This window comes from Lepus europaeus, chromosome X (assembly GCF_033115175.1).
Source record: "Lepus europaeus isolate LE1 chromosome X, mLepTim1.pri, whole genome shotgun sequence".
In the NCBI taxonomy this organism is placed as follows: domain Eukaryota; kingdom Metazoa; phylum Chordata; class Mammalia; order Lagomorpha; family Leporidae; genus Lepus; species Lepus europaeus.
In genome coordinates, this window is record NC_084850.1 from 110,456,411 (window position 1) to 110,481,038 (window position 24,628).

Genomic DNA, 24,628 nt, shown 5'->3' on the forward strand with positions numbered 1-24,628 from the left:
TGGGTGATACAAATAATTCCACGATTACAGAGTGGAATTGGCGGAATTATTCAACGTGTTTCTTTCAACAGAAATACTTGATTGGTAGATAAGGGCAAGAGGGAAAAACCGACACACACAGCATTTCAGACTTGTGGGCACATTCTTTTTTTCCTTTTCACAGAGTATCATTTCAGCATTGTTGATAGTTTGCCTAAAATAAAACCACAAAGAAAGCCAGCAAGATCCCTGTGGTTATTCTAAGCCATAGCCTATTCAGATACAGCTAAATACCTCTAAATGCTTCAATGCTCCAATGCTTACCTCATTTTTTGCCATCACACAAGGCTTGGTATATTCTCATTACAAGTACACCATAATGAGAGTAACATAAATCAAGAGTAACTGTTGACCACTTTTCTGTCTAACTTTTCCCTGTTTCTCCTAAAGCCTTGGTAGCAAACTCCCTATGAACTCTTGAATTTGAATATGACCTTGACTGGAAAAGGAATAAAACAGATGGAGGGAAAATATCAAGACGTCAAAATCACTTATCATTCCAAGACTCATCTCAAAGCATCTCTCAAGCTCCAGTTACAGCAATTAGCGGTCAAAGCAAACCTCTCACTCTAAGAAGGTGGTTCAGCAATGGAAGCATGGGTTTCCACTCACTTACCACAGACGACTGCTACTACTTGCTGAGGTTAGAGTGAACAGCCAAAGCAGCCAACACTCTGCAAAGTATACTTTAGGAAAGAAGTATATATTCTGGTTTTGGTTTTAAAATACCCTGTTTTGTTTTATACAGAGAAAAAAAAAACACCTATAAAACACAAAGTGAACCCAGAAATTTGTGGACATAAAACTTGGTAATGTAGGACAGAGCTTAAATTAGATTTGCTATTTTACAATGTCAAAACTATGTCGTGGAAGCTGTCCTGGACATTGTAGCATGTTTAGCAACATCCTTAGCCTCTACCCACCAGATGCCATTCTCCCTAAAATGTTCCCTTGGGGGAGAAACTGCCTCCAGTTGAAGACTTCTTCATTAGACACATACAATAAGATCTAGCATGTAAATTTAAGGTTAACAACTCCAGAGAAAGGGAAGGGGGGATAAAGAATGTTGTGGCTTAAGGGTCATTTAGGACACTTTCAAATATAGGTAATCAATGCAATCAATGTCTTTCTCCATCACTAATGAGCGCATACAAATTTGGAAACATCACAAGAACATTTTTCCAGCAGTCATCATTAAACTGATGTGCTAAGTTTCAGAGCCATAAATCACTGCCATTGACCAACTCTCAACAACTTCATAAACTGGTCATTTATTCCTGTAGGCCATAAAGGAATTAAAGAATTGATCATGTACTCTGAGGATAGAATGAACATATGCATTAGACGGTTAATAAATGATTTTTCAAGGAATTGACTTTTTAAAAGTCCAGTCCTTGAGTTCAACATTTAGTCTAATTAAAAGAAACATCTATATTACTTCCACCTACTAATTAAACAAAATACATATTAAATAAAGCTCTATGTAGGACAGACTCTGGGCAAATAATTGAATTGATCTTTTCATCTCCTAACATGACATAACAAGTTAAAAGAAATAAATTGTTTTATAATTCCCCATTTGGAAGTTCAATCAATGAAATAACCCCCCCAAAGAAATTAGACCCCAAATATTCAAAACATTCCTGACACCAAATATTAGGCAATTGCCAATTTTGCAAACTGAAGTGAAACAACAGACATAATGCTTTATCAGCCACACAGATGATTGTTGAAAGAAAACTGAATAATTCGCCTAGTCCAATGCCAGGTCTCCAAATCACCGCGGGGACTTGAAGATAGCAAAGAGATCTCACGGGGCATTTTCAGGACTGAAAGAAAATGTGCCTAGACAAAAGCTCCAGGTAGTGACACTAAGCTGCAAAATTCAAAGAAACAAAGAAACAAGCACAGTTAGATACATAAATAATCCACTGAACAATTGCATAGTTTGAATTGTAAAAAAAAATTTATATACAAATCTATATATTATACATAAATACAAGTATATTAATAAAACATGATTTCTTAAAATGCAATTTATTTGATCAGAAATTCCTCAATTAATAAAAGGCAAAACACACTCTTGCTTATTTCTGCCTCTCCCTCTCTCCCTCCCTCTCTCTCTGCCTCTGCTTCCACTTCTCTGTAACTCTTTCAAATAAATAAATAAATCTTCAAAAAAAAAAAGAGTTCACTCACAGGTAGTACAACTATAAATAAAACCAAGGAAATGCTATTAAGTCTGTATAGTTTCCCAAGAGAGGGGAGAAGAGAGAACGGAAAGAGGAGAATATAACACAGAAGGATGTCAGGTGGCTTCTGGGGGTATCAACAATATTCTACTTAATCTGGGAGGTTAAATACAGTCATTTATGTGTCTCCCACAATATCAAGACTTCATTTTTCAAACACAAAACAAGATACAGAATCATTTAGACACATGCAAGTCCACATATAAACTGGAAAAAACAGAACTTAGTGAGTTTAGGATGATTACAACTGCATAGAAAGGAAGGTAGGATCACAAGACCAGAAACTAATTGGAAATGGTGTGATAAAGGCATGTCCATCAGGTACTTCTCCTGTAGGAGTGCTTAGGTTCGTAATTTCAGAAGTATTTGACAGATTAAATACAGAGCTGGTGGTATCAAAAAAAATCAATACAGAAAAAGAGCTCCAACTGACAATGGATTTAGAATAACCACAAGTCTCTGAATTGATATTTAATCGGCATTTTCAGAAGGTAAACACACAAAATGGATTTGACAGATTTAAGATTGTGTGCAGAAGTCTTAATGTGGGTTGATTCCACGATTGAAATCTATTAGCCATGGAAAATATTTGACGAGTCTACTTTGTGGCAAAAAGTTTTTATCACGATTATAAAGCAAAGGACTATATTTTAAAAATATTAATACTGACCATTAAAAAAGCAAAGATAGAAATCATGTGTGTCAATAAGCCATGAGAACAGACCAATCTGAATTAGGAGAAATTTTCAAGGTTAGAGGTAAGGGAGATGACAGAGAAGGAAAAATTCAAATTTCAGGAAATGTCAGAAGGGCACACCCTAATTTCATTAGTTCATCCCAATCACAATTATATTTAACAACAAAATGCTTTAAATCATGGTCACCTCTTAATTGCTCATGTGTTCATTATCCAGAAAGTCTCTTTCCATTTTATTTCACTGTTTATATATCTCCGTTAAGACAAAAACAAAACAAAACAAAAAAAAAAACTCAAGTTCATGTTTTTCCATGCCAAAAGAATCAATACTTAGGAAAACAAATCTGAAAAAAAAAACATACTGCATTTTGTATTGTGTACCTTCTAGATTATGAGCTTCTTTATGCTTCAGATCTCAACTCCACGTTCACCTCCACAGAGAGCCGTCTCTGAGGAATCTATCAAACAAGCCCCTACCCTAACACTCTCTGAAATCTTCCCTTCAGAGCATTTATCACTGCTTGAAATGATCACATTTTTCTTGTTTCTCGCCTATTTTCCTCTAGTCCTCACAGATTTGTCCTGCTCATTCTGTTCACAGTTTAAGCCCAGAATCTGGCATATAACAGGCTCTCAAAGTTCCTAGCATATTCCTTGAACAAATGCAATGAATACACGTGGAACGTTGATGATAAGCAAATAAATGATTCCCGCACCACACAAGTACTAGTATGTAAGAGCAAAGTTCAAAGAAGCCATAAAGGAAGGAGACTGACTCAAAAATGGTAGGGAGAGGTTGTTTACAAAAGGCAAGGCTTCCTAGACAACGTGACACTTGCATGAACTCTTGAGGACAAGTGAGATCCACTGGGCAGAGGAACTGGAGCCAGTGACCCAGTGACCAGAATGGAAGTTAAAAGGGGGAGGGAGGGCCTGTGCAGATCATAAAGAGTATTTTCCCGGGACACACAAATCATGTTCAACTTAGCCCTGTAGGTAACATGAAACAACTGCTGGTTTTTAGCATACCATGCTAGAACGACTCTTTCAACAGATTAGGTGGGTTGAAATGAGGCCAACAGTGGGGAAAACAGGACTCTGGGTTGATGGTCCAAGTGAGAGAAAAGTGGCAATGAGATAGAGAGAAGGAAAAAGAGGCAAGGGCTATTTAAGAGTTAGACTCAACAGGGCTGGGTGATTTATGGGAGATGAGTGAGGGAGAGATTTGGGGGAGGTACAAAAGAGAAAAAGACTAACTCCATTTTGATTCCTGGGGGAGTTTGGGAGGCTACTTTAAATATGAAAGACAACATAACTCTGCACAATCTGTTCAAATTCGACTTAATGTCTCCGGACCATTCTTCATCTACAAAGAGATTTTTTTTTTTCAATAGAAATCCTTGAAAATCCTTATTCGTCAAATCCTTAAAAATATAAGGACCTCATGCAGAGATAAGTCAGAGGCCTCAGACAAAGGAGGGTTAAAAAAACAAGGCACTCGATTTAAGCTGGGTGTGTTGAAGCTAGGCCCCAAGGTCTAAAATGCTTCCTTCTGCCACTCGGTAGATCTGGGACGGAGAATGATATCCCAGATTGGTGTAAAGGTAGAAGTAGAACACATGTGGTTTAACTAACATAATTTAAGGAATGATTTATGTTCATGAGCTTTATATCTGTGATGCATGATGAGTTATTCCTCCAGCCACTCCCAGGTAGTATAAATGACCCATCAGATTGCTTCCTAAAAGCAGGTTTGGGGAAAGAAGACAAGAGCACCCCAGCTAACAAACTTTTGCTTGACAATTGTGCCAAAAAAGCCTTATCTGTGTGCCCATGTGCAGGTTAGATAACTGTATCTAGCTGTCAACTCCATAGGAAAATGCCTGACAATTCCCACTGCGTTCAGCTTTGTTTCATTAAAGCACAGAAGGAGAAAAAAAAAACTACCTCTCCAGTAGCTTTTAATGCTTTGACTGATTATCTTGTTCGGAGTAGTTGGAGGCTTACAGCCATAGGAGACAATCTTGCTTCCTTACCATATATGACAGCAGCAAGAGATAAAATACCCACACAGCTTGGGCCAGCAACTTCAGAGACTTTTAGGATTCTGTTTTAAGGACAAAGTAGAAAAGACTACCCCCATGAAAGTTTTCAGTATTTCATAGTTCCTGCCCACTCCCTTCATAAACTGAAGATATTCGTAGACATAAACCTCTGAAAGTGAATGAATACTTGCCTAGTTATTCTTAATATTTGGCCTCTGGACCGTCTTCAGCATCCATGCTCTGTAAAGCATTATATAATACTCACTTGGGAAACTGAAATTTTGAACTGGAAGGATAGAAGGGAAAAAAAGTGACAAGATGGCCTTGGCCTCAGTTTTCTACAGAGGAATCAGGTGGGATAATTACTCCCACTCAATCTTTTTAGTAAACCAAGGCTACTCCCTTGTGCATAAAGCCTTGAACAGTTTAGAGGAGTCAGGGCCGGAGCTGATGAGAATTCATGGCTTAGGACAACAAGATTCTCAGAGAGTACCCTCTTACGAATCTCCAAAGATTTCCAATGGAGAACTATGCCACTAGACCTTGAACACTGGGTAGAGCAAGGAGGGGAGCAGTCCAAACCGAAACCACACTCGAGGCACCATCTGTCTGTGGTCCTCAGCTGTCTCCTCTCAAAATGGGGAACAATAATTCTGACCTCAAAAGGTTGTTATGAGGATTAAACGAGATAATGCATGTGAAGTGCTTAGTACTACCCTTGACCTTTATAAAACTCTCAATAATCACAGTAGTGTCTATTAATAGGAATATCGTCACCATAGCCTAACATAGTTAACTCCATACAGTGGTTACTCCCTTGTTGTGGACAGAACCATTCGTAAGTCTGACTTTGCTCCATATGGCCCACACAACCCTTTTTCCTCTTCACACAATAATAATCCACTTTGATAAAACCATCTAAATCAAGAATAACACTATCTTCTCTATCCAAAATATACCTAGCAGTTAACAGCGCCCATGTCTGCCTTGGATTTTTTTTTCTTGGCCAAGCATGGAAAATAGGACAAAATATATAAAAGCTGATTCGTTTAAAGTTTAATATGCTACACCCAAAGACCCTCTCACTTACGTGGTAAGAATGTGTGTGTGTGAGAGACACAGAGACAGGCAGAGAGACACACACAGATTTAACAAAGCATCACTTCCTATAAAAAACCAACAGCTTAAGTGGGCAGGAAAATTGATAAATAATGCTATAGCCATACAAAGAATGGACAAGGGTCTGCCAAGCTCCTCTGTAAGGGCTACAGAGTAGGTATTTCAGGCTTTCTGGTTCATCCAGTCAAATAGGCAAGGAGGTACCAACTGGGGGGCCGGCGCCGTGGCTCACTTGGCTAATCCTCCGCCTGAGGCACCGGCATCCCATATGGGCACCGGGTTCTAGCCCCAGCTGCTCCTCTTCCAGTCCAGCTCTCTGCTGTGGCCCGGGAAGGCAGTGGAGGATGGCCCAAGTGCTTGGGCCCTGCACCCGCATGGGAGACCAAGAGGAAGCATCTGGCTCCTGGCTTCGGATAGGTGTAGTTCTGGCTGTAGTGGCCATCTGGGGAGTGAACGAACGGAAGGAAGACCTTTCTCTGTTTCTCTCCCTCATTGTCTAACTCTACCTCTCAAATAAATAAATAAAATCTTTTTTTAAAAAAAAAAAAGGAGGTGCCAACTGAAATTATGACTACCTGATATACTGGCTATTTCTAACTGAAAATATGAGTAACTGTAGTTTACAGACAAAGCTCTTGAATTTACCTTTTCCTGCATGTAGCAAACCATAAAGATTCCACTGGAAGGGATGCCTTCATTGTACAGGGTGAGAATTAACCCTCAAGACTGGGAATTGTTGTTGCAGTGGGCCTACATGAAGCAATGCTTATCTTCCACTAGCTTTACCCTCCTCCCATATATCTCCTAGTGACTTCCCTAGAATTTACATCCCCTAGTCCAGATCTCTTTATCCTATCACTTCTTCACAAATGATTGTCCTTTGTCTAAAAAGTGCAAACACTTCCAGTATTGGCTATTTCTTTAAGTTTTTTTTTTCTTGAAAGATTCATTTATCTATTTGAAAGGCAGAGCCACAGAGAGTGAGTCTTCCATCCACTGGCTCACTCCCCAAATGGCCTCAATGGCCAGAGCTGGGCTGATTCGAAGCCAGGAGCCAGGAGCTACTTCCAGATCTCCCACGTTGGTACAGGTGCCCAAGGACTTGGGCCATTTTCCACTGCTTTCCCGGGCCACAGCAGAGAGCTGGATCAGAAGTGGAGCAGCCAAGACTCAAACCAGCACTCACATGGGATGCCAGTGGCCTCACCCACTACACCACAGTGCCAGCCCTTAAGTATTTTTTGAAACATTTATTTGTGTCAAAGACAGAATACCAGAGAGAGATCTTCCATCTGCTTGTTCACTCCCCAAATGCCCACAACAGTTGCAGCTGGGCCAGGAACTAGTAACTCCATTCAGGTCTCCCATGGGTGGATTGGAAGTGGAGGCAGAACTTGAACCCAGGTGCTCTAATATGGGAGGCAGGCATCCCAAGCAGCAGTACAACCCTCTGTGCCACAGTGACCACTCTTCTTTAAGTCTTTGCTCTTTTGTGAAGGCCTCTATGTACATGTGCATGCAAAATTAATACATCTTGTATGCTTTTGTCCCATTAATGTCTCATATCAACTTGGTTGCCAGACCTAGTCTGATGCCATTTAAGAACTAAGACGGGCAAAAGTGATCTTTAGCCTCCCCTACAACAGTCTTTGTTACAACTACTCAATTCTGCTGTTTCGGCATGAAAGCAGCCATGCACTGTACATAGAACTGCTTCACAAAAAGAAGTGGCTAGTGAGATTTGGCCCACAGGATATATTACAGTCATGTCCCATCAACATGGAAACATGGTAAGCAATCAACGGGGGATCCTGGTAAATAATGTTGAGCGAAAAATGCAAATTCCAAAACAATGTGCATGGCATGCCAAACACTGTATAATATAACTATGTAAATGTAAGTATGAACAGATGTATAAAACAGGCTCAATTGATAAACTCTGAATTTATGATTGAGAAAACTGATAAACTCTGAATTTATGATTGAGAAAAGAAAATTAGGGGAATAAATTGTAAACTTTTTGTATTTCTTTAGAGATTAAACATGTGAAGCAAATAAGGCATAATGCCAAGATCTGACAAAGCTGGCTAATGGACACACAGGTAATTATATATCATTCTTAGTATTATATTAGAAATGCATAACAAAAAAATTAAATGACCAACAGGAACCAGCATTTTCCCTTATTCTTAAGACACAGGCTTAAAAAAAAGTTAAATATGTTTTGCTTTGCATTAATTTAATTCAGTCACTAAAATGCACTAAAATGCAGTCACTAAAATGAACTGCTGCAAGATAAATAATGTGGTAAAAATGCACTCCAACTTTGACAAATAAAACTACATGCTAGCAAATGTCCAGAGTACTTTTATCAAAAAAATACACAAAGAACAGGCATTTGGCCTTGGGGTTAAGATACCAGTTGGGATGCCCACATCCCATGTCAGAGTGTGTGAGTTCAAGTTCTGCCTCCACTCCCAATTGCAGCTTATAGCTTTAACATCACTAGGAGACAACAGTGTTGGCTCAAGTAATTGTGTATGGTATTTGAGGCTCCCAGATTAGGCCTGGCCCACCCTCAGCTGTTGCAGGCATTTAAGAAGTAAACTGGCAGATGGAATCTCCCAATCTCTCAATCTCTCTCTCTCTCAATCTCTCTCTCTCCAATAAAATAAATAAATTTTTGCAAAACAGTTTTCTTCTTTACAAAAGTAATTCATGGTGTATGTAAGAGGAGAAAAAACCCTGAATAATAAAGAAAAGCACACAGAAAAAAAGTAACCCATAAATTCTCTTACTACCCAATAATAACTGTTGTGGGTCTCCTTCCAGAATGTTTCGTGCAGCTTTTTCTTTACAAAATGGCATACTATGTATATATATATATATATTATTTCTTAGACGGCTCATTTTTTTATCTCAAAATAATTATCATGTTACATACCAAGAGTTCACTTCTGACACCTTGGTTTCAAAGCTTTGATCTTTGCTTCCATGTGGAAACACAGACTTAAGAGAAAAAAGACCGAAAGAAAAAAAAGAGCCCCCAAAGCTCTCATTGAGGCCCCACTCAAAGGGCTGCCTGTTCCAAGTCATTTATAAGAAACTGTCAGACCAGCTACCACCTCTAAATTCTAGGATTATCTTTTGGAAAATACAACATACAAAGAGCTTTCTTGTTTGTCCTCAAAACATCTCTGAAGAATATAAACTAAAACAACTGCTAGCTTCACGGCCCAAATAGAGCAGCTGCTGTTAAGGAGATTAATGAGTAACTTGCTCCAATTACTTGCTCCTACCCTGTAAGAGAACCTTTATCCCTCAAACAAGACTTACGGGAAACGCAGGCTTCCATTAGCACTACTGGCCGTCTGCTTTGCTACACCTATTACACCTACTATCAGCAGGCGATTTAACATTAACTGAATTTAGAACTCCGGGTGTACTGTGCAGCTGCAAAGAATACCATTTGCTAGCTCATGCTTCTTAATTGAACCGATGGGCTTTTCAAACTCTTCATCTCCACCCAACTTCTTTTAATTCCAAGTCTGCCTTTCTCATCACTTCAAATCTCCACCTAATCACCCTTCTGGGTTAGGACGTTTAAAGGGGAAGGATTTGAGAAAACTCAGAATCACACCTATTTGGTGAGGCTCCAACAGAACCAAGAAAAGCCACTCTTCTAAGCCACACTGGAAACCTGTGGGCCACTGTAGAGCTACCCAGAAACCTACATAGGTTGATGATAAGTAGTTCACTGGTCACACTACAGCTCTCCACCACTCAGATGTCTGGGCTACCTCTTCTTGGGTTTCTTTCTCCTTCTGCCCTACACGAACCATGTCTCTTCTTTCTTGAATTCAAATGTCTTAAAAAAAAAAAAAAACTGTTTCCAGGCCAGCACTGTGGCGTAGCAGGTAAAGCCCCCACCGGTGCATATGGGCACCGGTTCCTGTCCTGGCTGCTCCAGTTCCAATCCAGCTCTCTGCTATGGCTTGGGAAAGCAGAAGATGGCCCAAGTCCTTGGGACCCTGCACCCACGTGGGAGACTCAAAAGAAGTTCCTGGCTTCAGATCAGCCCAACTCCAGCCGTTGCAGGCATTTGGGGAGTGAACCAGTGGATGGAAGACTTTCTCTCTGCCTCTCTGTAACTCTACCTTTCTAATAAATCAATCAATTTAAAAAAAAAAAGATCACCTCAAGTTCCCCTAAACAGCCAAGAAACAAATATCCCTCCTGGAAATGCAGAACTTAAAAGGAGCTCATTTGAGATTAATATTATGTGTTCCATTTTGCACGTGTTTGAGGCACCACTAGATTTAAAAGATAGGGTGGCTCTCAGAGGCTTGTTTACCACGTTTTTTGCTGACAGAGGTGGCCCCAGACAATTCTTTACTTTTGACCATCTGCCACCATCAACCAAGATTACAGCTGATCAACCGATCTGTCCAATACAAATATATTAGCAGGCCACACATCTAACTCCAAATTTTCTAGGAGCTACAAAGCAAAAGGAAAATAGGTGAAATTAGTCTTACTAATATACTTTAAGTCAATATACCCAAAATACTACCATTTCAATATGTAATCAATATGGAAATGATATATCTTACATTTTTCATACTAGCTCTTCAACATCTAGTTTATATTTTACATCTACAGAACATCTCAGTTTGGACTTCCACATAGTATTTGACTATCTTCAAGTGCTTGCCTTATGGGACAGTAAGTGATTAGCTCTCTTTCAAGCTGAAAAAAAAAAAAAAAAAACTAAGACTTGCTTCACTCCCACTCCTACAGACCCATATTAAACTTTAAGTTACAATTATTATTTCACCTTGCATTTATATTCCCTCGTGCATAAGTCAGTAAATTACAGCCCATGGGTCAAATCTGTCTTTATATTCAAGTTTTATTGGAATATAGCCTTTCTCATTCACTTACATATTGTCTGTAGTACTTTCACACTCTAATGGCAAAGTTGAGTGGTTGCAACAGAGGCTGTATGGCCTCCAAAGACTAAGATATTTCCTACACCTTTACTAAAAAGGGTTGCCAACTCCTTCCCAAGAGCAGTAGTTCCCAAAGTGTAGCCAGTGGACCAGTGCCAATCAACAAACTGCTATCAGACCACATTAAGAAGCTTGCATCAGAAAGCAAATTGACTTTGTAAAATTAGAATTTTCTGAATGAAAGAAACAGTATATTAATGAAGAGCTGCTTATAGCACCACAACTGTTTAACTTACTGTATCTTTTGTCATCATTTAAAAAAATTTTATAACCAAACGTATTGACTTTTTAATTGCTTCTCTGAGTCTCCAGTATACTTAAGGTCATTTTTCTGACTCCTATAATGTACATATGGTCTATATTTTCTTAGAAGGTGCTTTACTTTTTATTTAAATATTTAAACCAACTGTAAGTTTCCATGTAATTTAAATCAAGGCTCTGATTTTATGTTCTCTATTTACATACCTAGTAATACCAGCATCATTTAAACCAACTTTTTGTTGTTGTTTTACTGAAATGAACACTTACTAAATTATATACAATAGAATTCTGGATTCTTTACTGTTCCGCTGTTCTATTTGTCTATTTCTAAGCCAACATCATATTGAATTGGTTAGTGACATTATAGGTGTATTTATTATATATTGCTACATAACAATATCACCATAAATGTAGAGGCTTCAAACAAAACACATTTATTATCTCAGTTTCCATGGGCTCAGGAGTCTAGGTAGAGCTTAGCTGAATCTTTTGTTTCAGGGTCTTACAAAGCTCCAAATTGTTAGGTGGGGAGGTGGTCTCACTTGAGACCCAAAGAGGGAAAAGCTTTCTCTAAGATCACGTGATGATTTGGCCACACTCTGTTGCTTATAGATTGGTAAACTGAGAGCCTGTATACCCTGCTTGGTGTCAGCCAGACTACTGGCCTGAGTTCCCTGCTGTACATCCTGTCCATAGCGCAGCTCACAATGGAAGCTTGATTCTTCAAAGCCAGTAAGGGACAGATTCTCTGACGCAGTAGATTCCACAACCTAAAGTAATATACAGTGTGCATGTATTCACACACAGTTGATCACCTTTGATGTATTCTATTAGTTAGAAGTAAGTCAGGGGTACAACCCATACCCAAGCAAAGATTTCACAAGTGTATGAACACCAGAAAGTGGGGCTCATGGGTGCAAACTTAGTCTGCCTGCCACAAGAGTACATTCTGATAATGGGTAAAGCACATATTCCCTTTCTTTCCCCAAGTTTCTCTTGATATCTCATGCATTTATTCTTCTACAGAAACACTATGATTTTATCAAGCGCTATTACCTCCTTTCCCCAAAATCCTGGTTGGATTCAATTTGGAAATATATTAAATACATTTTTAGAAAACTGAAATGTTTGTGATATAAAATCTTCCCACCCAGAAAACCAGGTGTCTTTTAATCAGTTCAGAATGTATTTTATGACCTTTAATAAGACTTTAGTTATCTGGGGCCGGTGCTATGGTGCAGCAGGTTAACGCCCTGCCTGGCCTGAAGTGCTGGCATCCCATATAGACACCAGTTCGAGACCCGGCTGCTCCACTTCCCATCCAGCTCTCTGCTATGGCCTGGGAAAGCAGTAGAAGATGGCCCACGTCCTTGGGCCCCTGCACCCACATGGGAGACCCAGAAGAAGCTCCTGGCTCTGGATCGGCACATCTCTGGCAGTGGCGACCAATTGGGGAGTGAACCAGTGGGTGGAAGACCTTTCTCTTTCTCTCTGCCTCTCTCTGTGTAACTCTAACTTTCAAATAAATAAATAAATCTTTAAAAATAAAGACTTTAGTTATCACTATATAAGAACCTTGCCTTTCTTGTTAATTGTATTATGAAGGAGTTATGATTTCTACTGCTGCTGCAAATGAAATGTTTCCTTTCCTTTCCTTTCCTCAGTCTTGTGCTGAAATAAAAATAAATAACTCTTGTATATTTGTCTTGTATCCAGCCACCTTATCAAATCAGGAATTTTTAAATAGAATGTTTGAGCTTTTTAGTATTACAAGTACATCTGTAAAATGGTAATTTCATCTCTTCTTTTTCAATGTTTTTTTCTTATTGCATTTGCTAAATAAGCCAAATCATAAATGATATTGGTAAGCAGGAATCTGTGTCTAGCTCCTGGTCGACTCAAAGGATTTTAGTATTTTACTATCTGGTCGAACAAATATGGCTATAAATGGATTTCAAAAATTTTGTACCAAAATATACTTATGTTTTAATTCTGTTTTCCATAAACTTCTTGAAGTGCCCTTGTACTTACTGTTGGTTTTAACATTTGTTCAATGGAAATCATCTATGTTAATAAAAATAATGGTAGATACTCCACTCTCAAGGGGATAGAGTATAACCCTTTACTCCTTAACTGTGAACTATGCTCAGTGATTTTCTTCAATGGATACATTATCAAGAGGGGGGAAAACTGTAATTTTATAGGGGTCAGAATGACAAATTATTTCAACCATGTGCTGGTTGTTAAAGTTACCAAAACAAGAGATGTTTGAAAAACATCACAGCCAAGAGGAGCCTAAGGAAGCATGATAACAAAATGTAATGTGGGAGCCTGAATGGCATCCTGGAACAGAGAAAGTATATTGGGTAAAAACTAAGCAAATATAGAGTATGGACTCCTGTTAATAAAATATATATCAATACTAGTAACCATAACAAATATATCCTATTAATAAGATATTAACAATAGGGGGACTTGCTTTTAGGATATGTGATCTTCATGTATTTTCTCTAAAATTGTTTTCTGTAAATTTAAAACTTCTAAAATTAAAAACTGTAAATAATGGAAGTCATCAATTCCTCAGTTTAAGTGTCAGGTTTATATTTATTCCTTCTAGATAGACACCTTTATCCCACCAACAGGCTTGAACTCAATGATCCAAACTCCTATGCAAGCCCTTCTAGAATCCCATCTCTCTTCAGCAGCAAACTAGAACATCCAAAAAGTGAATCATCCTTAATTTCCAGAATAAGTATTGCTCTGGTCAATTTATTCATTTAACAAATATTGATATAGGACCTCCCATGCAAGAAACTAGGGAAAAAAGCAATATTCTGTACCCTAAGGAATACCATTACAAAAACATACATGTATTAAACTTTAGTGTACAAAAGAACCTGAATGTCATTTGACTTTCAACACTGCAATGAAGTGGGTTAGCACATATATCTTCAATTATGAAGAGGAAATTGAATCTCAGACTATGTGACTTGTCTGAGGTCACACTGCAAGTGTTCAAGGCAAGACTTCGCATAGGACCAATTTCAAACCCTCTGTAATTGAAAAAAAAATAGTTAAAATAATACCAGGTGATGCAGTTTAGAATATGGAATAGAAATTGAGAGGCACCAGCAGTCCTCAAAAGCTTAATCAGAAATAGAAGTTGAACCCAAGTGGAGATAGGGGCATACAGGCAATATTCAGGGACATTTTCCATGCAGCCTCATTATCAAGTTTACCTTTGAGAATTCCTTGTCCAATCGCTGGAAAGCATAAACTCCCAGTGTTTGCAGAATGATTCTAACAATCATCTGACCTAGGAGTTCGGTACATCACCATAATGATGTTTGGAGAACAGTTATTTGAGGTACAAGAGCAATCTCAGTCCACCAAGAAGCAGGCAGTGTGAGGCAGGAATAAAAGTCCCTACACTTGTAGCTAGGATGAAAAATTATTGATTACTCAGCAGCCACAATAACCAGTAACCACCAGCACTTAGTTTTAAACCTATTTGATCAATGGCAATTCACCTCAGTACAACCATCACTGACAGCTCAATTTGCTTCAGGAAACATACTTCTGCATACCAACTACAATGGCAGTCTCACAAAATTCCAAGTCAACCAATCAGCAGCAGACACACTACAATGAACATGCTTTTCAGAGTCAATCAAAAACAATCTCATTCACATAACCATACTTCTAAGGTCAAGCTCAACGAACTACTCATGCCTCTATAATCAAAATCACTAACACAGTCCCCCAAAGTATCAGCCTTCTACTTACAGTTTGTGCTTGACCAACACAGCTCTCTCAGTTTGATAAATAAGGAATTCATCTTTTTATTTTACATATTGAGTGATGGGCTCATCTTCTGACAGAGGCATACCAAGAGTCCTTCTAACTTCTTGGAACAAGTGGACAAAAATAGATTCCTCCAACCCAGTTCAATGGGCGAAAAAAATACAGCATTGGCTATATCTTGCCTTGAGAAACACTCTGCTCTAATCAGCTTTAGTACCACAGATAACATCAAAGGAAAGCATTCATAAGGTAAAAATTCATTTATAACAGACTGCATCACAGACCATAGAGCCACAATCCAGGAATCGGAATGAACTTGGCAAGGCTTTTTGGAAAATCCATACAATCAGGCTCCTCTCCACATCAATTAAAATTATGACTCCAGAAGTGAGACTGAACATCTGTATTTTTAAGAAGCCCTCAGTGATTCTGCTGAACACTGCTTAATCAGCAACAAATAGCAAGGTCTCCTAAGAGTGATGAGAATCTTGGGCAATAAAGCCCAAATCAATAGGCCAATAACTCCCTAGTTACCTACAAATCCAGAAGACTTATGTAAGTCAGGCCTGCTATTATCTACTGGCTTATCTCTGGGTCAATGCTTCCTGGTCCTAGTTGTGTAGCTAAATTATCCGGGAATTTATTTTTTAAATATTGATGTTGGCACCCTGCCCAACCAGTTTAATGAGAATATTTTCTAATTAGGTCTAGGAATCTTTTTAGAGTACTTTAAACAATTCTGATGGGCAAACAGGGTTGAGAATCACTGGTGTAGATTGCTCAGCTAGTACCTGCACCTGACACACCCCATCATCCTCTAGTGTAAGACGTCTGAAATGATAGGAAAATCCCAGGATTCCTTGCAAAAAGCACTAAAGACAATCTTCCACAGAATTGTGATCCTTAATTCTATTACCAAACCATCGTAAATGCCTACATATTCAACAGACCAAATAACAACCCAAACAGAAAGCAACACAAACTGCTGTGTTTTCCTCCCCATATTCTTGTCTTGATGAAAACTGGGGATCTGTATAAAAGAGGACAAAAACATTCAGCCAAGAATGAAAAGAATTTTATCATGGCAAGGGGAGAACAGCCAAAAGAAGCAATTTAAGAGTAGCAGTCTAACAATGTGCTTGCCAAATAACTCAAATAAGAAACCACTATAATGGGACCAAAGAAGAAAAAAACCTAAGAATATATTTTTAAAGTGCTTTTCAAATTGGTTTAGCACTGTATTAGTCATCTACATCAAGGGTTTAGCCACAGTCACAGATGACTTTCAATTGCCAGTGTGTTCTGAGGTACTTACTTCAAACAGTATGTAATGCTGCACAGTCAATGAATCATAAGTAATGGAGCTTATGGTAAAGTCAAATCAAGAACTCGAGCTGTGATTAAAATGGAGGAAAGTATTTCATTCTATTTGGACAAAAATTCAGCTAATTTTTAAGCAACTACTAAGTGGAAAAATTAATGCTCCCCAAATGCTATAAAAGGCAATGTACACATCCTAACTGCGGATTTCATTTGGGAAGGGAAGTTGATTAAAAATAAGCAAGGACTCTAGATTATAAGGTACAAGACACAGAATAAACATGAAGGGTTATCATTGTAGCAACAGAAGAACAGAAGAGCAACAATCAGTTTCACATCAGGACACCGCCCCCCAACACACACAAAGACCAGATCACTCTATAAACTCTGCTATGTCTGCATTATATTAATCCAACAAGGTCTCCATTGGGTCAGGAGACACGTGGGTCTTCACTCCTGGGAAGAAATGGAAAGTGCAGAAAAAGCAGCAATAATTTTCACAACTTCATTCCCATTTGTTCAGACTCTGATGACTGAATGATGTTATAGAGGATTTGTCCACAGAAGCCCGTTCCAACCTAGAAGGCTTCGCTTAACATCCAAAAGTTTTCTAAACATTGAAAAGTAGATACCAATATTTATTAGAATAGCTCAACTACTGCCATTTTAGATCCTCTATTCAATCACTATCAACTGTGTATTTAATTAGTACCATGTAATGTAGAGATACCGATATAAAGGACTTCCAGTTAAAGATGATGGATTGAACACATCCATTTACCTTGGCTCTCTCTCAAAACTCCATTGAAATGACAGTAAAAGGATTTTTAACCCACAGTAACCAAGAGAATGGAAGAGGAGACAACCACAATATCTTGGAAGCTTAGAGCAAGTCAATTCTTACGGCAGCTGTGAGAAAAATTCAGAATAAAGGATTTGCATCCAAGCATTCCCCAAAGACTCAGAAGTTGGCAGCTCCATGGACACAGAGAATTCGGGATGAAAGAGGGCTAAAATACGGAGGATCTGGTAAAACATTTTGAAAAGCAGTTAGATCCCCTCCAACTTCTCATCTCTGGTCTCTCCCCATTTGTACCGTTGGCTTCAGATATTTATTCTTTGGACGGTGAAACAGAAGGTCTCTCAACTGGGAAGCACAGGCAGAGTGTACATGGATTCTTCTGTGGGAAATTTGATCAGACCAACAGAAAAGACCTAAAGTTATTGACTTTGGTTCCAAAACATAACTGCGCAGCAAAATTACCCAACTTACAATCAACAAACATGGGAGTGGGTTCATGATAAGAGCTTCCAACCAGTTTTTATTGCCCACTCTTTTAAACATGTACAGAACAAAGAGCAAAATACCACCGGAAAGCTGAGGTAAGCCTGTAATATGTCATAAAATAGATCAGTTGAAGGAAACTATGCAGGAAGAAGCAAACTTTTTTTTTAAAGATTTATTCATTTATTTGAAAGATTCACAGAGAGAAAGAAGCAGAGAGAGAGAGAGAGAGAGAGAGAGAGAGAGAGAGAGAGTCTTCCATCCACTGTTTCACTCCCCAAATGGCCACAACAGCCAGAGCTGTGCCAATTCAAAGCCAGGAACTTCCTGAGGGTCTTCCACGAGGGTGCAGGGGCTCAAGGACTTGGGCCATCTTCCACTGCTTTCCCAGGACATAGCAGAGAGCTGGATGGGAAGAGGAGCAGCTGGGAATCAAACTGGTGCCCACATGGGATTTCAGCACTGCAGGCAGTGGCTTTACCTGCTATACAGAGCCAGACCTAAAGCAAACTTTTCAAAAAAAATTCCTGAGGAGGGGGCCAGTGCTGTGGTGTAGTGGGAAAAGCCACTAGAAGATGGCCCAAGTCCTTGGGCCCCTGCACCCACATGGGAGACCCGGAAGAAGCTCCTGGCTCCCAGCTTAGGATCAGCACAGCTCCAGCCATTGCACCAATTGGGGAGTGAACCAGTGGATGGAAGACCTCTCTCTGTCTCTCCCTCTCACTATCGGTAAGTCTACCTCTCAAATAAATAAAATCTTTTTAAAAATTCCTAATACTGTCAGAAATTTTTAGACAATGATACATTAATGCAACAAGAGCACCATGCTAGAAGAAAAGAACATTCAGATCTCAAATGCAATCACAGAAAGATAAAGTGGCAGAGATCTCCCAGATAATAAAGCAAAAAGAAAAAATAGAATTTAAAAACAAAGAAACCTGGGACTGAAGCTGTGGTGTAGCAGGTTAAAGTCTCCACATGTGGGAGACCAGGCAGGAGCTCCTGGCTCCTGGCTCAGGCCCTGCCAGCCCTGATCTATGCAGCCATTTGGGAAGTGAACCAGAGGATGGAAGACACCCCCACCCCACCCCAGCCCCATCTCTCCCTCTTTCTCTCTCTAATTCTGCCTTTCAAATAAATAAATAAATCTTTAAAAAATGTAATTGAGCCCAAAAGGTTGATGAAGTTCTATTCATTCATTCTTTATATAAGTATTTAGGGGGCAGCGCTGTGACATAGCAGGTAAAGCTGCTGCCTGCAGTACCAGCATCCCATATGGATACTAGTTCAAGACCCGACTACTCCACTTCCAATCTAGCTCTCTGCTATGGCCTGGAATAGCAGTGGAAGATGGTCCAAGTCCTTGGGCCCCTGCACCCATGTGGGAGACCCAGAAGAAGCTCCTGGCTCCTGGCTTCGGATCAGCACAGCTCCTGCCATTGCAAGCATCTGGGGGGTGACCCAGCAGATGGAAGACCTTTCTCTCTCTCTCTCTCTCTACCTCTCTGTAACTCTACCTCTCAAAAAACAAATAAATATTTAAAAATAAATAAATATTTCCTGAGTAAACCTATGTGCCAGGGACTGTTTCCTAGCCTTTAAAGCACAAGACAACTTACTTCTCAGTGGATTTTCCCCCATCCTTTTCTGTAAACCTGAAAATGAAACAAACAAACCAAGGAAAATAAAGAATCTACTTACCTAGCATTTAGGTGATCTTATTTAACTGGAATACAAATCATTCTATCCACTTGAACACAAATTATATAGTTACCAGCCTTATGTCTTCAAATAATGGATTGTGGTATACCACAAAGAATGTTTTTATTTTTACACGTGATTATGTTGAGCATGATCTGATATGGTAGTTCCAAATCCAGTGAGTTCTTCGTACAACTCCACTTTTCTTCATAGGACTTACCACTACGGAAGCCTAACAGTCCAGAGGTGACTGGCACTGCTGACATTTTGACCCCAATAATTCTTTGTTGTGAGGAGTTGTCCTGTGCGTTGTAGGATGTTTAGCAGTATCTGTGGCCCTTACCCTCTAGATGCCAATGGTACCCTCCCTCCCAGCTGTGACCAGAAATATCTTCAAACATTGTCAAATATGGGGGAAGAGAGCAAGTGTGACCCCTGTTGAGAACTACCACTTTAGAGAAATACCTGAGAGAGGAAGAGTGCTTGTAGACCGAAGAAGAGGCCACATAAACAATGATCTCCCTTTCATAACTGTCGATTTATCGTTTAGGAAATCATCCAAGTACATCTTGAGGCTACCAGTATACTACCATCTTAAAGTCAAATGCCCTCGATCTAAATTCAGATCACGGAAGAGAAGTCCTACTAATACAACTCACAAAGAACACTAATCTTTCCTCCATCTTCCACTTCAAAGAGCACCAAGGTCATCTTTTTTTGTTGATTACCTAGCATGATCCCAGAAGTTCTGAAAAATATTTGAGTACCTACTATGTGCCAGATACATTTGGAGCTGCCAAAGATTCCTATATCAACTGTATTTACTGAATTGAAAAATCACTCTTATAAATAGCATTGAACAGGTAAATCTTTGTGATCTTGAATTTGGCTAAGGATTCATAGATGTAACACCAAAAGTATGAGCAACAAAATAAAAAAATAGGTCAACTGAGCTTCATCAAAATAAAAAACTCTTGTACTTTAAACACCATCAAAAAAGTCAAAAGATAATCCATAGGAGAAAATACTTGCAAATCATATATCTGATAGGAGACTTATGTCCAAAATATATAAAGGAGACTTACAATTTAATAACAAAGACAAACAACCCAAATAAAAAATAGCCAAAGAATGTGCATTTTTTCAAAGAAGATATGCAAATGACTAAAAAACACATACAAAGATGTTCAACATCAATAATCATCAGGGAAACTCAAATCAGAATCAAATGAGATACCACTTCACATCTACTAGGTCTGCCATAATCAAAAAGTCACATAATAACTAATGTTGGCAAGGGGCTGGCGCTGTGGCATAGCAGGTAAAACCACCACCTGCAGTGCCAGCATCCCATATGGACACCAGTTCGAGTCCCAGCTGCTGCACTTACAATCCAGCTCCCTGCTGTGGCCTGGGAAAGCAGCATAAGATAGCCCAAGTCCTTGGGCCCCTGCACCCACGTGGGAAACCTGGAAGAAATTCCCAGCTCCTGGCTTCAGATTGTCCCAGCTCTAGCCATTGTGGCCATCTGGGGAGTGAACCAGTGGATGGATTACTCTCTCTCTTTCTCTCTCTCTCTCTCTCTCTCTGTGTAACTCTGACTTTCAAATAAATAAATAAATCTTTATTTAAAAAAATAACTAATGTTGGCAAGGACGTGGAGAAATTGGAACTCTCACTCTTGAATAGAATGCAAAATGTACAGATGTTTTGGAAAACAGCCTGGCATTCCCAGGTATACACCTAAGAGAAATGAAAACACGTTCACATGAAAACTTGTGTGTGAATGTTCACAGCGCCATTATTCATAATAGTCAAAAGGCCTAACAATCCAAATGTTCACCAATAGATGAATGAATAAACAAAAGGTGACAGTCACTAAAAAGGAATGTTATTGAACCATAAAAAAGAATAAAGTACTGATACAAACTACAACATGAGTGAACCTTGAAAATTACACTGTTTGAAAGAAATCAGTTACAAAGTGATAAGCATTGTATGATCATATATATATATATATATGTATGTGCGTGCATATATACATAAAATGTCCAAAATGGATAAATATATAGAAATGCAAAGTAGATTAGTGGTTGCTTAAGGTGGGAGGATGTAAAATATTGTGTGGAGGCGGGCAGTGGAATGACAGCTAGAGAGATGGGGCTTCTTCAGATGATGATGAAATATTCTAAAATTGACTGGGGTAATGGTTGCACATATCCATGAACATGCTCAAATATATACTATTTATAATATCCTAAGCCCCACTGAATTGTATACTTCAAACTCAGTGACTTTCATGTGAAATGGCTTAACAGAGCTGCCTTAAAAAAAATCAGTACTTACGGTCCAAAGACAAACATGGCATTAGACCATAGTTTAAAAATCAAAGTGTTTTATTCAAAATACCTTCACATCTGGGAGATCTCATTCTTTTGGTTGTGAATGCTATTCAAACTATTGAAAAGGCTCCAGGTAAACACTGTATTTAAGACTATGGGAACCTGGGAAGTAGAAAAAACTTAAGTGCAGGCATCAAGGAACTTCTGGAGGGCATTCAGTGCCCCGATTAGCATGTATTACGGGCATTAAGTAATCAGACTCAAGGGGAGGAGGGGTGCAGGCAAGGAGTTAGGAGCTCCCAGGAAAACCTCAGCATGGAAGAGCTGCTTCTTCACCAGCCTGCAGTGAGGCTGAACAAACGACCTTCCTTCCCGTGCCCGGCAACCCTTAGTTTTCCAGAAGCTAAAAATGACTTCTCTCAGTAACAAATGAGAAGTCACCTAAACAGTAAAGAGCCAAACAAAAGGAGATATAAGGAAATAATTTAAAAGCCAAGCCAGTTTCCAGGAATGGCTACTGGGAAGTTTCAACAACAGCAGGCGTTATGGCTTTTTTCAGGAGGAACATAAAATGATATGATCCGTGCACAGCTCATAATTCCACCACTGAGATGTGTGGTTTGCAAGCCAAAGAGTGTCCTCTCCTGCGTTTGCCTTATGTGATATACTGTATCGGTTCCTCTGATATTACTGCAGAGCTCTTGATACAACCGGTCCTGGACCCATCCGAATTATCACCACCGCCAGTGACAAGGAATTGCCCGGGGTGGAGGGCGGGGGGAGAGGGGTAATCAGGGAGTTTTTTTGTTTGTTTGTTTTTTAGTCTTAATCTCTGCTCCTGCCCTGGCCGTTGCAAACAGCCCCAGTCACCATCACGCTGCTCCTGGGAACCTCATATAGCGCTATGCTCCACTTTCTAAGCAAAATTAGGGCTAATTGGGGGGGGGGGGGGCAAGGTGAAAAACAACCAAAGGCGGGGGACTGGCTTTTCCTACAGAGCCTCAGGTTTCAAAAAGACTGCCTTGGAAGCTGAAATGACCCAGATTACAGGGGAGGAGGGGTGCAGATAGCCCGCGGCGGGGTGGCTGTGGCTTGGTGTGGGAATGGGAAACCAGACGGGGCTCTACATGGGAAGATAAAGCACGGGAATGGTCTTTTAGTACCACCCACCTCTCCAAGTGAATCACTGCAGTATCAGCCCTGCACCGATTCCACGAATTGCCAAACAGGATGAGGTAAGCCTGGAGCCCCCTCCTCCCCGCCTCCTCCTCCCGCGCACAGAAGGGCTTATCCCTGGGCGAGGTGCACCACGCAGCCCCCCGCGGCCCTGGCTGAGGGGCTGACGTCACCCTTCTGCATTGAGCTCCAGCGGTCGGTGGCAGCGCTGGTTAGATGGGGAACAGAGTTGGGGCGCTATCGCTGTAGCCAAGCGGCGGGGGTCTTGCCCCAACTTGCTGCGCATAGGGTTCATTCCGTGACAGACAGAGACCAGACGGAGCGTGTGAGGACGGAGAGGGGTAGGAAAAGGGTCCTACGACCCCGTCTCTTGGATCCCCGAGAGAGCTCAGATATGCCCCTGACTTATGTAAGACTCCCCTCGGTGCGCCTCCACGCGGTGACGGCGCAGGCTCCCCATTAGTGCGTTTGGGGGACTCTGGTGGCCCTTGTGCAGCCTGGCAGGCAGAGGGGCTGCTCGCGCCTCTCTCCCGCAGCCTCGCGGGGTCGGCAATAACTGGGAATCCGGGATCAAAGCCTGCGTTCCCGCGCCCCCTCCTAGCCGGCCACAGGTTAGCTCCAAGAGAGGCGGCGAATGGGCTGGCAAGGTAGGGTAGGAGAGGTGTACAGAGAAAAACGGACGAATAAACCCGCAACTTTCCCCTGGGACTGACCCTATCCCGCCAGCTTAAAAACGAAATCAATGCATCACAAAATTGTTGCAAAGGTCGACCACCTGCAGTCACCGCCGCCACGCAGCCCCCTGCAGACTTCGCCCGGCTGGGTCCAGGGTCCCAGCAGCCGCGACCTGCACCCTGCCATCCTCCAGCCCCGACCCAGGCAACCCCGCGCCCAGAGCCGGGGCCGAGATTCGATTTTTGCCTTGGGTTTTCCCCGCAGCGCACCTTCCTTTCTAAAAGCAGCAGCAGCACCAGGACGGATGGACGGCGACCCGGCCACTGGCCAGGCGTGAGCACTCACCCAGAAGACGAAGGAGTAGATGATGAGGAGGGTTTTGAGGCAGGTTATCACAGGTTTGGTCTCCATTCTCCTCGATGCCATACTACAGAGCTCCGGCGGCGGCGGCGGCGGCTGGCGGCGGGCGGGCGCGCGGGAGGGGGAGGGGGAGGGGGAGGAGGCGGGGCGGGGCGGAGCGGGGGAGCGTGCAGCGAGAGGGCCCGCGCGCGCGCGCAGGCGAGGCTGTGCGTGTGCGTGAGCGCGCACCCCGCGGGAGCTCCTGCAGGAGCAGGGCCGAGCGACTGCGCATGCTTGGAAGACCGCTCCCGCCTGCAATCCCGCGCAGGCTCAGGCCCCTAGGCGAGGAGAGGGGCGGGGCGGACCAGCCTCGGGGAATAGAAGAGCCTAAAGGCGGGACCGAGGTCAGAGGAACTTCGCCCAGGGCGCCTGGTCGTTTAGGTTTCTCCTGGGTACGCGGTAGATGCACCTGGCTCCGTGAGGCTTAGGAGTGTCTCCGCCTCCTCGCCCCCATCAGTCACGCCTCGGCACTTGTATGCCTGGTGGGCATTCTCAGATGGA

At 41.1% G+C, this 24,628-nt stretch overlaps 1 protein-coding gene across 1 annotated transcript in view; it reads right to left on the reverse strand.

The window, feature by feature from the left end:
- The window catches only part of TSPAN7 (tetraspanin 7), a 116,660-nt gene extending 92,463 nt beyond the window's left edge, over nt 1–24,197 (reverse strand). The window contains exon 1 of the mRNA XM_062184160.1: nt 24,074–24,197. Coding sequence (XP_062040144.1) covers nt 24,074–24,154 — 81 coding nt within the window. The 5' untranslated portion in view covers nt 24,155–24,197. The remainder of the gene's footprint in view (nt 1–24,073) is intronic.
- Nucleotides 24,198–24,628: the final 431 nt, after the last annotated feature.